This window comes from Meriones unguiculatus, chromosome 7 (assembly GCF_030254825.1).
Source record: "Meriones unguiculatus strain TT.TT164.6M chromosome 7, Bangor_MerUng_6.1, whole genome shotgun sequence".
Lineage (NCBI taxonomy): Eukaryota > Metazoa > Chordata > Mammalia > Rodentia > Muridae > Meriones > Meriones unguiculatus.
The window spans coordinates 20,144,631-20,159,606 of NC_083355.1; the positions used below are offsets into that span (position 1 = coordinate 20,144,631).

Sequence of the window (14,976 nt, forward strand, 5' to 3'; positions counted from 1 at the left end):
TGCAGCTTTAGAAAGAGGTCAAAGTACCTGTATTTTTAATAATTTCTTGACATGGTAAAAGAATTTTACATTACAATCCAAGGGTGGTAGGGTGAGGAGGGGCAGTGGAACAATCAAACAAAAAGGGAAACTGAGAAACACATGTTGGGAGGAGGGGAGGGGTTTAACTGGAAGGGATCTGAGGGGTGGGTAGGAGTACTGCCCAACTAAAATGCAATTGGTTTGTTACTGAGCACTATTCATGGGAAGAGAGCATCCTGACTCCTTCTCTATAGAACACTGGGAGTGAAAATGATGCATCCCAGGTGAAAATATGATTGGGAATCGGAAGACAGAGAAGAATAGTCAGATAGACACTGAGAGTCACTGGCAGGCTAACTGCAAAGGTCAACTCTCACTTAAAAAGCTGGGGCTGGTGGGGTTAACACAAAAGCTGTGATAAGTGATATCTCTGGAATAGTCAAGAGAGGAGGCAACTCTTCCTTGGGTTTGACCTTCGCAGCATATTTATACATACACGAATACACACACGTGCACGTGTGTATGTGCACACACATATACACATGAATTACTGCTTTCCCTGGAAGCACAATACTATAAATACGAGAAATATTTCCCAAAGGGAAAGCACAGCGAGGAGCAACAGCCTCTGGACCTCACAGCTGCCCTCGCCCTATCCAGCGCACAAGCTGGCCTGGGAGACGGGCGAGTGGGGGCCAGAGGGCCAGCTTTTGCATAACACCAAAAAGAACCTGAGTCACAGAGGGAAGGCCTTCATGAGCCCTCTGCTGCTCAGCTCTTGGTTCTCCTTCAACTTACCCTGGCACCAACGGCTACATTATCAGAAGAGGGTGGCCTGGGACTTTTGCCTGGGTGGATGACTAAGACAACTATCACCTGTTGAGGTGTTGTGTGTGACAGGGGCTGAGGGGTGGTGGTGCAGGAAGAAAGGCTATGTTCTATAATGGAGCAGGAAGCATGTATACATGTCCCTATGCGTGTGTACATGCGCACACATGTGTATGTGAAAACCCCAGTTATAAAAACATCCAAAGGCGCTCTAGGGACACAGCTGAAGGCCTAAGGTACCCTCATCACGGCTCAACATGGGATGGATGGAGGCTGAAAGCCCCCAGGCACCACCACGGCTGTGGTAGGGAGGACCCAAAGTCCTACAGAAGCAAGAGACACTAGCCTTGTCACAGGAAGAGATGTCCCTTCCACCTCCACTCCCCCAGTTCCTAAAAGACACCTAACACTTTCCCTATAGTTCCTCCAGCTTTTAACCAACTAATTACCAAAAGGAAGAAAACACAAAACTTTTAACAGGGAAGGAGGGAGAGAAGGGAAGAAAAAAACAAAAACCCTCACAATTATTCTTGTGCCTATATCTTGCACAGACCTGGAGTTCTCCAGAAATGAGGACAGACTGGGTTTGGGGGGCAGGGGGAGGCAAAGAGGGGAGGGAAAGGAGACAGAGGAGTTCCTGAGGCCTGAAAAAAGAGGTAAACACGTCACAGAACTACATGAGAGTTTCATTAGACTCTAACTAAAAACAGAGAGGTGTGATTACTATTTCCAGCCAGTTTCCCCATCACGATAGTCATGTAACAAACCAAGGCAATGTCGGTCTTGAGCCAGACTCACAAAGTCCCCTGGCCCTGGCCCTGGCCTCAGTACAGTGTCTCTGCATTGCTGCTCCGGGGCCGTTTGATCTTCTCAATATTTTTCAGGATCATGTCATGTAGAGTGACCTGGGACAGAAAAGATCAGGAAATTACTCATCATTTTGGTGAGGTTCAACCTGGACCTCACCAAAAACTGGCATGCTCCAAGCAATCACTTACCTTCTCCTACTCTATCATCTGGTTAAAGGGGGACCAACACTACCTATAAACTAGCTCCAAGCATAGACCACACCAAGAAGCCCTTTTATGTGCTGTCTCACTGCTAAAAATCAGGTTTTGTAGTTAAGTCATCAAACTCCCATTTCAGATAGGGTCACATTCATGACCCTGAACATGATTAAGATCATACTTTCCCAGCTGAAAGAGATGGCTCAGAAGCTAGGAACAGGAATTGCTCTTGCAGAAGACCACAGGTGAGTTCCCAGCACCCATGTCAGGCAACTCACAGCTATCCAGAAAATCTGATACCCTCCTTCTGGTAACCACAGTACCTGCATTCTTGCATGTGGACATACTAATACACACAGACATTATTAAAAAAAAAAAAAAAATCAGGCTGGTTATGGTGGCACACATCTTTTATCCCAGCACTTGAGAGACAGAGTCAGTGGATTCTTTGTGAATTCCAGATTAGACTGGTATACAAAATGAGTCCAGGACAGCCAAGGCTACACAGAGAAACTGTCTCAAAAAACCAAAAAGAAAAAAGGAAAAGAGAGACAGAGTCAGTGGAACTGTGAGTCTACAACAAATAGAGTGAGCTCCAGGCCAGGCAGAACTACATAGTGAGACCTTGTCTAAAAAACAAACAACAAAATAAGCAAAACAAAATCACCCATTTTATGAGGACTTTGGTTACAAAGCCATCTCTCTGATTCCAAGGCCTGTGTTTAACCTTCCATGAGCTGCATACCACCACCACCTAGCTAGAACAGATACAGCTAGCTAGACTCCCTCAGTGATTTCACGTTCTCCACACCCAGCTGATGAACAGCTATTTCTGTGCATCCCAGGCCGGCCTCAAGTTCTGGATCCTCCTGCTCCATCTCCAGAGTAGTTGCGACTACAGGTGGACACCACCATAGCCACTGCATTCATTTTATTCTGAACCAGTGTTCAACAAATTACCACAGAACTAAGAGAAGCCAGCAAGGCCATGGGCAGGACTGACTTTACTTACATACTGATTCCTCAGCTCGGAGATGATGAGCCGGAGGCTGATGTATTCTTTCTCATCGATCTCTGTGACAGTGCGGCGATAGTCCTCCTGTGTGGGAGGTAGGGCAGGCTAGTCTTCCAGGGCCCGAATGCCCACAGACAGCTCATTCCTATTATCCTCCCCATCCTGTCACCGCCCCCCTCAGACCCCAAGACCCCTACTTACCACATGGGGATATTTAGCTATTTTAGAAACCAATTTGGCTCTTGTAATATAATATCTGGGAGAAAGAAAAAAAAAGAGAGAGAGAGAGAAAGAGAACAGTTGAAGACGACCCTAAACATGCCTCCCATTTCACCAACCCAATTACCTGGGTCTGGCCCAAGCAGCCCTACCTAGAAATCTGGTCCAGATAAGATGCAGCTTCACTCTCGACAGTTCTTAGCTCTGCAACTGTTTCCTCCTGGGGGAAGAACAGGTGAGTCAAGTTACCTGCACATCACTCAACAGCAGCACCAAAGGCCAAGGGAAAGGAGACAAGGCGAGGGAAGGAGCTCCCAGTTTGCAATGTGGGCACGGTACCTGAATAGACACTCCGAAGTTGTTCCCATCTTCTATTCTGGGGATCAAGAGTTGCACCCACATTTTGACCTAGAGCACGACAAGACAAAACACATGTAAAAGGAACTTAGTCTTTCCTACTAAAGCCGTGAAGTACATGATTCTTGTAGCTAGGGACAGATGACAGAAACAAAGACATCAAGAGACTTAGCCTGCCAAGCCCACCCACCATTCTACAATGCAAGTGGAGCTATTTGGGTCATGAGCCCTGCCTTACCGTGTTACATTTCTCGATCAGCAGCCGAATCTCAGGTTTTACTTTCTCAATAATGTCCACCAGCTGTTGGTTGCTTTTCAGCATACCATTGGGCATGACAAACACCTTGGTTCCTATGAGAAATGTCAAGGTCAGAAATTAAGGGCAGTGGAAAAGCGAGGGCATCCTCCATCTTCTTCCTTTCCCTAGACCTAGAAGATGTGATAACCTTCTTCTATGTCGCAAGTCTAAATGACTCTACCACCTTCAATGCATCAGTCACCAACTACTACTAAAGGGGGCAGGGGTAACAGAAAACCTGGACTTCTGTGACAAACGGGAGGTGTAGCTTCTGCCTCCATGCACCCTCCTGGTGTACGAGAAGACTAAATAATGACCATGTCAGGAGGACTGGCCAAGTGTTGATCCTCGGAAATTAAATCAGACCTCACTTCCTGAGCTGGTGAAAACCAGATCCATCCTACTTCTACTTGTCAGGGCTGCTAGTCAGCAGGTGAAGTGAGCTGAATCAAGGGAAGCTCTTACCTTGGAAGGCCTCTTCACATTCATCCAACCTGCGCTTCTTGTAAGTAGGCTAAGGGTATGAAGACGGAGGAATTAGCTTATTTTCAACACCACATGCCCGTCACAAGATAGCAAACAATCAAGTTTAATTCCTTCCTGGACCCCACAGGTTACCTTATTAATTTCTGCATGCATATCTTTTAAAAGAGATTCCTGTCATAAAGAAACTTAAATTCTAGTTGGGAAGGCCAAATTTATTAACAAAGAGAAGACTTAAAAAAGCAACCGAAGAAGCCAAAAGGATGGCTCAGCAGGTAGAGGCACTTCTGCCAAGCCTGACAACTCAACTTTGATCTCTGGGACCAACATAGCAAAAAACAGGAAGAAGAAAGCAAACAAGGCAGGAAGAGGATAACTGAGGGAGTATGCATGAATCTGCTGGTTCTAAAATAAAGACAAATCTTTGTTTAATAAACTAAGACCACTACCTTCCTTCTCTATGTTGGGAGTAATGTTGGAAGCTAAGGATACAGACAACTGCGATGTCTCTTTCCTTAATTGAAGATTTATTTTGTTTTGTTTCCAAGAGGACCTCAGTATGTGTCCTAGCTGACCTTCAACCCACTATGTATCCCAGGGTGGCCTTGAACCTACAATTCTCCTTCCTTGGGCTGAGCCACCACACCCAGCTTACTTAATTAAAATTAAAATGGTTCTGACAGCTAGGAATATAAATCACTGGTAGAGCACAAGACCCCAGACTTGACCTCTAGGACAGAAAAAAAAAAACCCACAAAACAACAGAAAAATACCCAAACTACAGGAATCCAGACAAAACTGTCATATCGCTGGTGTTCTAACACTATGCAAACATGGAGCTAATACAGAACTGGTGCCAGCTGGCATGGTGGCTCACACCTACCATCCTGGCACTCCGTCTGCAGAGGCAGGCAGTTTGAGGCCAACCTGGTCTAGTCTACTTAGGGAGTTCCGGGCTAACCAGGCCTACACAGCGAGACCCCCATCTCAAAAACAAAACAAAGTGCAGGCCCTATAAGCACAGTAGAGACCAGACTGCAGCTATGCAGCAAGACTTCTCTCTCTCACCTTAAGATGCAACACACCGAACAGAAAAGTCTTATTCTGAACCGGGGGGGGGGGGGGGGGGGAAGCCAGGAAGCTAGAGGAAGCCCATGACTAGTTCAGAACTAATTAATTAAAACTCAGGCTAAGACTGAGAGTGGCACAAACATACTCACCTTGTTAAAAATGAAACTTAAAGGTCCAAAAGAGCAGTGTACTGGAGCCACCATACCTAAAACAGAACCCCAGGTCCCACAAGCAAACCCACATCCTCTGTACATCCCCAAGCTTACCAAGAGATAAAATGCTAAGAACACAAACATAAATGCAAGACACTCACACCATCCAGTCCATCGTGGCTATTGGTGAGGAGAATGGGGTCAGGGACTGGGAGATTCATGTCTGAGTGGATCTGAGTTAGGTCATGGATATTTAGGATTGGTTCCTGAAAGAGAGGCATTCATCCCAAAATAGTATTAGTGTAAGTTTAAACAAAACAAAACAAACAAACAAAAAGAAAAGGAAAGAGAAGTATTTCTTGTGAAAGAAAAGAAACAAGAGTGCTTTATAGTACACAAGAGAACAGAATTAACTCACAATCTGCCCCATTTGTCACAAAGACAGGGACCAAAGAATTAAAGAAATAAAAGCGTCTCTCACCTTCAAAAAACTATCAAGTTCTAATAACTTCTTTGGGAAAAAATTTGCCACCAAGTCTTCTGCCTAGACAGAGAAAATACAGCTGAATTAATAAACGGGATGGTCACTCCCTACGAATATCTGTTTGGGTATCCCCCAGTTATTTCTCCTTTATAAGACTCACCTCACTTGTGATCCGCTCCCTGAAAGAATCAACCTGAAATCAACAAAGAGAGCAATTCAATACCTAGTGATACAGGGTATGGATCCCGAGGAATCCCAAATCCAGCTGTGTCTCTCTCACCTTGAAATTATAGTGAAAAGATGAGAGACCCCCAGACTGCAAATATTTTATTTTTTTGAGGATCCATTTCTCCATCTCAGAAGATGTTGGGGTTGAAGGCCAGCACCTGTCAGTTCTCCCCGTTCAAACCCCTCCCCTCCCTTGGTCCCTCCCTCACTCTGGTTGTCTGAAACTCTCTGAATTTTATAAGCTGACAAACGCTACCCTGGAAAATGTGAGCTCACAAACGTGCCCAACTCCCACCCAGACCTGGCCTATCATACGCAGTAAGGCCAACCTCCAAGGGCAGGGTCAGTGGCAGCGTCCGGGGGCGGGGACGTTGCTGGGCTGGGGGACTGCCACCTGTCACTAGCCTAAAGCACTGAGTCTAACACGTGTCCGCGGAGGAGGCCCTGGTGCGCTCCATCACTAGAAGCTGAGAAGAAAGCCACCCTATACCACCCTCTCCAATGCCGTCTCCAGGGGTGGGGGGCTGGGTTGAGCCGGGCGGAAGCTCAGAGCTGGTGTCCCCAGGGAGACAAAGACGACATGGGGAGATGCAGGTCCGACTGCTGGGGGTTCGAAGGAAGGGATGAGGAGGCCACAGCTGTGCCGCTACCTTGAGCTTCACTTCCTGATCCACCTTCAGCAACGAGGCCATGGCCGGGCCGGGCCGTGTCCGCTCCGCTGGGTGCCGGAGGTGCTGTGGGCTCCGGGGAGGGCGCCGGAGGGACCTGAGGAATCTCCGCTGCCCTCGGGACCCGGCCGCCCTCGCTGGCTTGCTCACCGCTTTCTCGTTCCCTCCCTCCGTGCCGGCCGGCCACCCGCCCGCCTGCCGCCTGCTGCCTGCTAGCTCTCTCGCTCGCCCTCCCGGCTTTCGCCGCTCACGACGGAAGTTACGTCACAGCCAATCGCCGGAACTCGGGCAAGGATGAGCACGTGCCCTGCGCAGCCTCTCTGAGGCTCGGCTCTACAGGTTTCTCCTGGCTGTGCTCTTGGAGCGCCGGCCTCTGTACCCTGTGGCGGTAAACCTGGGTCAGGGATGCTGAGACCCAAGCCTCCCGGGGGCTCAAGAGTGATGTGCCCTATTGTCCCGGAACTGGACTTTTCCGTGGGACCCCATGTGCCGCTGCTTCTGGAAGAGTAGGCGTCGCGCCCTAGTGACGTCGCAGGAGAAGCCCGCGGCCCGGGTCCCTAGTTGAAGGTTCCGGGCTGCGACTCCTGTCTCCCGCCTCCCATCCCTTTCTCCCTCCGGCTAGTACCAAACTGAAGACAAGTACCACTGCACCGGATTTTCCTTCTACACAGTTTATGATAATAAACGTTCAGACTCTTAGATATCAAATACCTGAGGGGCAAATTCACGCCCAAAAGAGGATAGTGTCTTAGCTAAGACAACACATTGTTTCCAATGGCTTCACTAGAATCAAAAATCTTCCCAGTTCTGGAAGAAACCGGTTACCATTTTCCCAATGGAAGTCTTGAAACCTCATCTCTTCTTTTATTTGGTGTGTCTTTTAGTATGGATTATTCCACGCAATAAAATAGAGTAGGGGTCTGTGCTAGACCCCAGAACAAATGTTCCGGAGAAACTAGAAATGTGTACATTATGTATGTAGGTTAAATGTAGGTTAAAGTGTTTTATCAGCCACACACACACAAAAAAAAAAAAAAAATTAAACAACTTAATAGCTACGTTTAATCCAATTTATACAATGCAGTCAGCCCCTTGTGTCTGGATTTCCAATTCACTGGGCTCAACCCAACTGAATGGAAAATATTCAGAAAAGCTTGAGCTACAAAGAACTAAAGGATGGATGACAGTGGGTATTAAGGAACTTCTCCCCTAAGGCAAACGACGTAAAAGCAATCCATTAGACACACTTGGTGTGAGAATCAAGCCCGCGCGCGCGCGCGCGCGCGCACACACACACACGCGCGCACACACACACACACACACACACACGAGTAAATAATGATTTTTAAATCCTGAGCCTGGTCTACAAATGGAGTTCCAGGACAACCAGAGCTGTCAGACAGAGAAACCCTAGATAAAGAAGGGGGTGACAGGCTGGAGAGATGGCTCAGTGGTCTGCTCTTCCTAAGGACTCTGGTTCAATTCCCACAAGGCAGCTCACAACTGTCTGTAACTCAAGTTCCAAGGGATCTGACACCTTCACACTGATGCACATAAAAAAAAAAAAGACAATAACAGGAATCTATTTTTTATAGTCTTTCCATTTATTCAAGTGCAGATGCAGATACCCCCTCCCACCCACCTTGTCCACTCACTTCCACAGTTCACCTTTCACACTACTTTCTGTTAACACACATCTCTAGTAGCTTTCCATGTTACAGGATACTTAAAGTCAAGGAATCTTCTCCCAAATTAACTTCATTCAGTTTTAAGTATGCGACTATTCTGTGTGTCTTTCAGAATTCTAACTTCAAAACTAGTGTTTGTACTTATTGAAATAATGACTTTGCTCCCAAATCAGTTTTGTCTTCAGATAAGCCTTAAGAAGACACTTTTCCTCCTCCTTTCCCTAAATGTTTTATACAATGAGCCATCAACTTATTAATGAGAGAACAATTATAAATGTCACTCGTTTTTGGCGTGTTAGAAATTCATGGGGTTGAGGATGACTGGTCTTATTTTACGTTCATGTTCATAAATCTCAAGCAAATTTATGATATTTCTTGAGCTCTTTCTTCACACTCTTGACAAGTTTTCTCACATGCTGAATGACTGTCACACCTGCTCTTCTCCTGAGACCTCCACAAGCCCTTCTCTTTCATCTCCAGTGTATGCTCTTGTATTATTTGTCATTGAAAAAAACAAAAGCAAATGAGAAGTTCCTCCTCACCTGGCCTGTTTAAAATTTTTTTTTTTTTTTTGTTAACTTGACACAAGCTAAGGTAATCTAGAAGAAGCGACTTCAATTGAGAAAGTGTCTCCTTTAGCCTGGGCGGTAGGCAGGCCTGTGAGGCTCTTTCTTGAAGGATCCAGCCTGCTGTGAGCAGTGCCATCCCCGAAGAGGTGGTCCTGGGGTGTGTAAGAAACTAAACTGAGCCAGCCAGGAGGAGCAATCCAGAAGCAACATTCCCCCATGGTCTCTGCTTCAGTTTCTAATTCCAGATTTCTGCCTTGAGTTCCTGCTCTAACTTCCCTCATGTTGGACTGAAAGATTGAATAAACCCTTTCCTCTCTTAATTGTTTTCATTCCTGTTTTTGATTCAGCACTGGAAAGCAAACTAAGACATCAACTTTTACCACCAATATACCAACCTATCGATCCTTTCCGTCTCTCCTTATCTGCGTTCATTGGAGAAAACACCTCTCTTCCTGTGAAAACCCATTCTTTCTCTTGTACCTTGGAGTACAACCACTTTCCGTTCTCAAGGAAACGCTTCAGCATTGTCCTCTCTCTCTCTCTCTCTCTCTCTCTCTCTCTCTCTCTCTTTGCCTCTCCTCCCCCACTCTCTGAGGTTGGGGCTTGTGTTTACCTCAGTGTCACCTCCAACTCCCTATGTAGACTAAGCTAGTCTAGAACTCCTTACCCTCTTGCCAGACTGCTTTTCAGTGTTGGCATTACAAGTATGCACTGCCACACCCGGCTGCAAACAATTGGGCTTTAACAATTCCTGGGGCGGTTCTTTTTGCCTCTTCCGCTCTAACAGCTGCTGCGTAAAATATAATTGTTTTCAATGAATGAAATGTAAGTTTTCCTAATAATTCTGAAACATCCCAAGATCAAAATCAGAGCTCTGGGGCTGGAGAGATGGCTCAGAGGTTAGGAGCATTGTCTGTGCTTTCTGAGGTTCTGAGTTCAATTCCCAGCAACCACATGGTGGCTCACAACCATCTATAATGAGATCTGATGTCCTTTTCTGGGTTGCAGGCACTGTATACATAATAAATAAATAAATAAATAAATATATAAATAAATCCTTTAAAAAAAAAAATCAGAGCTCTGGCCCTAGGGTACAGAGCTCTGGCCCTGGTAAGGGAGAAAAATCACTCTGATGATTTTTAATTTATGAAGAAGTGAATGACCACTTTTAATGAAGTTAATGTTGGCGTTGGCGTTTAAGAGCAAACTAGAAGATTAAAGGTGTTGCAAAATTGCAGTATACTTTTAATTTAATTTTTAAGTCGGGAAATCATTGGTCTATGGGGTGGGGGGGGCAGTTATTGATGTATATAGAGGCAACTGAAAACATAGGCTTAAATGTCAGCACCAAAGGAGAAAAATGCAGTTAGCCACCACAGCAGCCCTTCCTTCCTCTCTGAGGCAAAACACTCCTTGTCCAGAGTCTTTCACCACAGAGAGCTGAGCCAACACAGACAGCTCTGCTTAATTCCAGGTGGGGTTGGCCTGTGGCTGGATCTCTGAGCTGAGGTCCCCATGCAGGGAAGTAATATGGGCAGCTGCTTAGGGAGATGAATCTAGGAGTTGGGGACCAGGTTGAGTAACCATGTAAGACACCATATCACCCATGAGCCAACCCTGACGGTTGTAAAGGGACCCTAAAATACGGAAAAAGTTTATCACAAAATTAGAATTTCTCACAGATCTTACAGGAGTGGGGGAGGGGGCGAGCACATCCTGAAGCCCCTGCCACCAGGTGAGAAAATGTCTCCAGGAAAAGGCTTACCATCCCACAGTTAGTTAACTTCCATTTTACAAATAATTTTAAGTATTTAGTTATTGCTGGCCCAAGTGCGCGAGTGGAGGTTGTAGGAAAAATTGTATAACCTGGTTTCCTCCTTGTGGGGTTCTCATGTGGGTTCTGGGGATCAAACACAGGGCTTCATAATACTCAGCCATCACTGACAACCACGCCACTTTCCCCAACCACTGATATTAGCGTTCAGTCAAAATCTACATTTTCATATTTAACTTTGTTTCATCTTTTTTGTTTTTTTGAAACAAGATCTCTCCATGTAGTCCTGGCTGACCCTAGAGCTCACTATGTAGACCAGGCTGGCCTTGGACTCACAGAGATCTGACTGCCACCACACCTGGCTTCCTATTTTCTTTCTTTTAAGTTGTATTCATTATTATCACGTGTGTATGTGTCTGATGTATGTGTACACATGGGGATGGTACAGGTGCCACAGAGCACTTGAGAGGCTGAGATAGAAGGGTGGCTAATTTGAGGCTAGCCTCAGCTATATAGTGAGCCCTTCTCTCACAAAACACAAAGTAGGGGACTGGAGAGATGGCTCGGTGGTTAAAGGCACTGGCTTCTCTCCCAGAGCACCTGGGTTCAATTCCCAGCACCCATACGGCGGCTCACGAGTGTCTCTAACTCCGGTTCCACAGGATCTGACACCCTCTCCTGGCTCCACTTGCTACCAGGTGTGTTCATGGTATACACAGTGCACGTGAGTGCAGGCAAAACGCCTAAAAACAAAAATAAACACCAAAGCTTTGAAAAGAAAGTCTACACAAAGGTGCACACCTTCAACCCCAGTGCTTGGGGGCAGAGGCCTGGCTTACAGTTTCAGAGGGTTAGTCCACTGTCATCACGGCAGGGAGCATGGTGGCACACGGGCAGGCATGGTGCCGGGGCAGTAGCTGAGAGTTCTGTCTGGATGGGCAGGCAGAGACATGGGTCTGGTTAGAGCTTTTGAAACCCCAAAGCCTACCCCTGGTGAGGTACTTTCTCCAACAAGGCCATACCTACTCCAACAAGGCACACCCACTCCAAAAAGGCCACACCCACCCCAATAAGGCCACACTTCAAAATCATTCTCCAGCAGAGCCACTCACTGAAGACTAACCGTTCACATAGGAGCCCCTTCTCATTCAAGCCACCCAGGTCTCAACCTGATGCACTCACTAGAACTCAGTCAGCTGCAAGGACGTGATTTCCAGAACACATTCAGCGTGCTCTGGGGGGATGAAATTCAACCCGTTACACCTACCGTCCTCTGAAATGATCTTGTTGACACGTCTGTTGTCCACTCTCCACCCCCAGGATGTAAACTGTTAGAGAGGTTTACTAGTGCATTCTCCCACATCCAGAACAGGAATGGGCACATATTAGGCCATCAAGAAATACCATGTGAATCAGCGAATTCGGGCATATTGATTCACGTGGCATATAATGGCTATGGAGCACTTTCCCAGAAGCAGAATGCTAGGCATTTTCTATGTGCCAGGCCTTGCTGTGCCTGGCTCATCTTATTTCATCACCATGATGCCCTGTGTGATGTAGACTATTTACAATATATTATTTAACAAGTGAGATTTCAAAACAAGGCACAGGGCAGTTGAATGGCTCGTGCTGGGTCCCAGGGTTGCACGGCAGCAATGGATGTTGAAGCCCCACGGTATGGCTAAATAACTGCTTGAGCCCTTTCTAGAAGCTGCTTAATTTTTCTGTGCCAAGCAGGAAGAAATACAAGACTTAACCAGCCATACCAGGCCTAAAAAGGAATTGTTTGGGTATGAGTTCATCTCCTCTAGAGGGGGTGGAGAAATTTACAAAGTGAGTCCAGGCCAGTCAAGGCTAGACAGAGAAACCCTGTCTTGATACCACCCCCCAAAAAAAAAGTACAAAATTTTAGTTCATCATCTATTTCGATGAGTTTCTGACAGCTGGTAGCTTATTCATCTTCTCTCAACACAGCCAATTACCTGGGACAGTGGTTCTCAACCCTCCTGATGCTGCACCCCTTTAATACGGTTCCTCATGTGTCAAGAGCCATTCTGTTAAAGGATCTCAGTAGGCCTGTGGGTTTTCTGGGTCCCGTATTTTGCAAAGTCTATACAGTGATGCACCACCAGAATTGCTTCCAGCCTCTGACATGATATCAAGAGTCATCGATTTGGGGAGGTTCAGTAGGCTTGTAGGCTTTCTGGAAGGGATCAGATATTTCCCAAGGTGTATACCTGATGTACCCTAGAATTGCTTCCAACCTCTCTGACCCCTGTCATTTCTGCATTGCTGCTTTATCTCTCTCAAAAAAAAAAAAAAATCTGGTGCGGTGTAAACCCTCACTTTCTGGGTACTCATCCACTCCGTTTGAACAAACTTCTTATGGAATCTTTATGAAGATGTAGTGCTGTTCAAATGGATTAATTCCTGATTATAGAATTCCTGACTTGATTAAAAATATTTTAGAAGGTTAAAGAGTTAAAAGAAAGTTTATGGCTGCAATAAATAGCTTTGTGGACCTCCAAATGCCTCACTAGGAGATAGGCTTGAGACAGATTTGTGGCTTCAGATAAACTTTCACTCACTCTAAGGATGGCACTATGTACCATGGTATATACCATTAATATAAGCAAGTTGGTTTAAACTTTCCATGAACCCAAAATATAATTAAGTTACCAAAAAATGTCTAAATTAAGTACAAATCTTTTTTAAGAGATTTATTTTATTATGTATACAATGTTGCGGCTGCATGTACACCTGCGCACCAGAAGAGGGCACCAGAGCTCATTATAGATGGCTGTGAGCCACCATGTGATTGTTGGGAATTGAACTCAGAACCTCTGGAAGAGCAGCCAGTGCTCCTAACCTCTGAGCCACCTCGATAGCCTTTAAATACAAATCTTGATGTCATTAAATACAAACTGGTTCATTGTTATCCCTTATACCTTGTCACCTTATGGCATACAATACTGTCATTTTGAATTTACTTTGTTTCTCAGAATGAAAGACAGATTAAATTATTTTTCTGAACTCACTATCAACTAGAGATAGCTGGAGAATGTGTAGTCAGGTCAGTTCTAATTGAAAAGACATATAGTCTTGTAACTTTGGACCCTGTAAACCTTAGGCCTTGTCACTCACTATGAGCTCATGTTATGGATATATAGGTAAGAAATGTCTAGTTTTAATGAAAAAAAAATGTAACATATGAATACATGTTGTAGTTTATAATTCATCTGTCTTTGTGATTGTCTTTTTGACTATGAGGTAATTCCTTTTCCAATGTAGAAAGCTTTGTCTCAAATAGGTAAAAAGCTGTGACCAGACAATAAACTTTGGAATTTGCTTCATCCACCAGTTGTTTATATGTAAATACATATATAGATAAATGTTTGCATGTAAATATGTGTGTTTTTTTGTAAGTAAGGTATATCAGTGTATGTCAGTTGTCTGTCTGACTGTAAGGTGCTCCTTTTCTATCTTTGTATTGTCCATTGAATATGTATAAATATGTGCAGGTCTATACACCTGGTTATTTGTCTATGTGTATGTGTGGACTGATACTATGGAACTGGCAGCCTGAACTTGCTGCAGTTTCTGCCGAGGAGATGCTAGCTGAAATCATCATCATCATCATCATTTGTAAGCCTGTGGGTATTTGTAAAAGTTGAAGTTAGAGTTTTTAAACTTCATCCACCTTTTCCTCTTGAGTGCATGTGTGTGTGTGTGTGTGTGTGTGTGTGTGGTTTGTTTTTTAGCTCTCTCTTATTTTTTGTTTTTCAGTAGATTCACTAACAGACTCAGGGCTCTGCCATCAGCAGGCATGCTTTAGCTTAACAGAGATCTCTGAAAAGAAGGTTAATCTACAGATCAAAGAGCCACCTTTACAACCCACAGCCTCCTTTTACAACCCCTAAACTAAGCCACTTTTTCAATCCTGGCTGCACAGGGTAGGGGTGGGGGGTGGTCAGTTTAAGTTTTCCTCCTTAGCAGCTGTGTAGCCAGTCCCTAGTCCTGGAGAAGTAATCCTGGGCTCCCTCCCCAATTTTTTTCTTCTTTCAGTCATCCATCCTGATCAGTTAGCTGAGCCATCAGCTTGGCAACCCAAGAG

At 45.3% G+C, this 14,976-nt stretch overlaps 1 protein-coding gene across 1 annotated transcript; it reads right to left on the minus strand.

The window, feature by feature from the left end:
- Positions 1 to 6: 6 nt before the first annotated feature.
- Positions 7 to 7,095, minus strand: Psme3 (proteasome activator subunit 3). Its single transcript, XM_021641193.2, has 11 exons — positions 6,814 to 7,095; positions 6,096 to 6,128; positions 5,933 to 5,995; positions 5,613 to 5,717; positions 4,211 to 4,259; positions 3,686 to 3,798; positions 3,430 to 3,498; positions 3,243 to 3,310; positions 3,073 to 3,127; positions 2,869 to 2,955; positions 7 to 1,754 (listed from the first exon to the last, which is right to left on the minus strand). The coding sequence occupies exons 1-11, from the start codon at positions 6,853 to 6,855 to the stop codon at positions 1,674 to 1,676; spliced, it is 765 nt and encodes a 254-aa protein (XP_021496868.1). The 5' UTR covers positions 6,856 to 7,095; the 3' UTR covers positions 7 to 1,673.
- Positions 7,096 to 14,976: the final 7,881 nt, after the last annotated feature.

Bases quoted from the DNA above. Each gene is read 5' to 3' on its own strand.
- Psme3 (XM_021641193.2), bottom strand. From the start codon at position 6,855: ATGGCCTCGTTGCTGAAGGTGGATCAGGAAGTGAAGCTCAAG. The intron at 4,260-5,612 runs GTGAGTGTCTTG...TCATACCCTTAG, and splicing joins GCCACGATGGACTGGATGGT to CCTACTTACAAGAAGCGCAG. The intron at 3,799-4,210 runs GTAAGAGCTTCC...CATTTCTCATAG, and splicing joins ATGTGAAGAGGCCTTCCAAG to GAACCAAGGTGTTTGTCATG.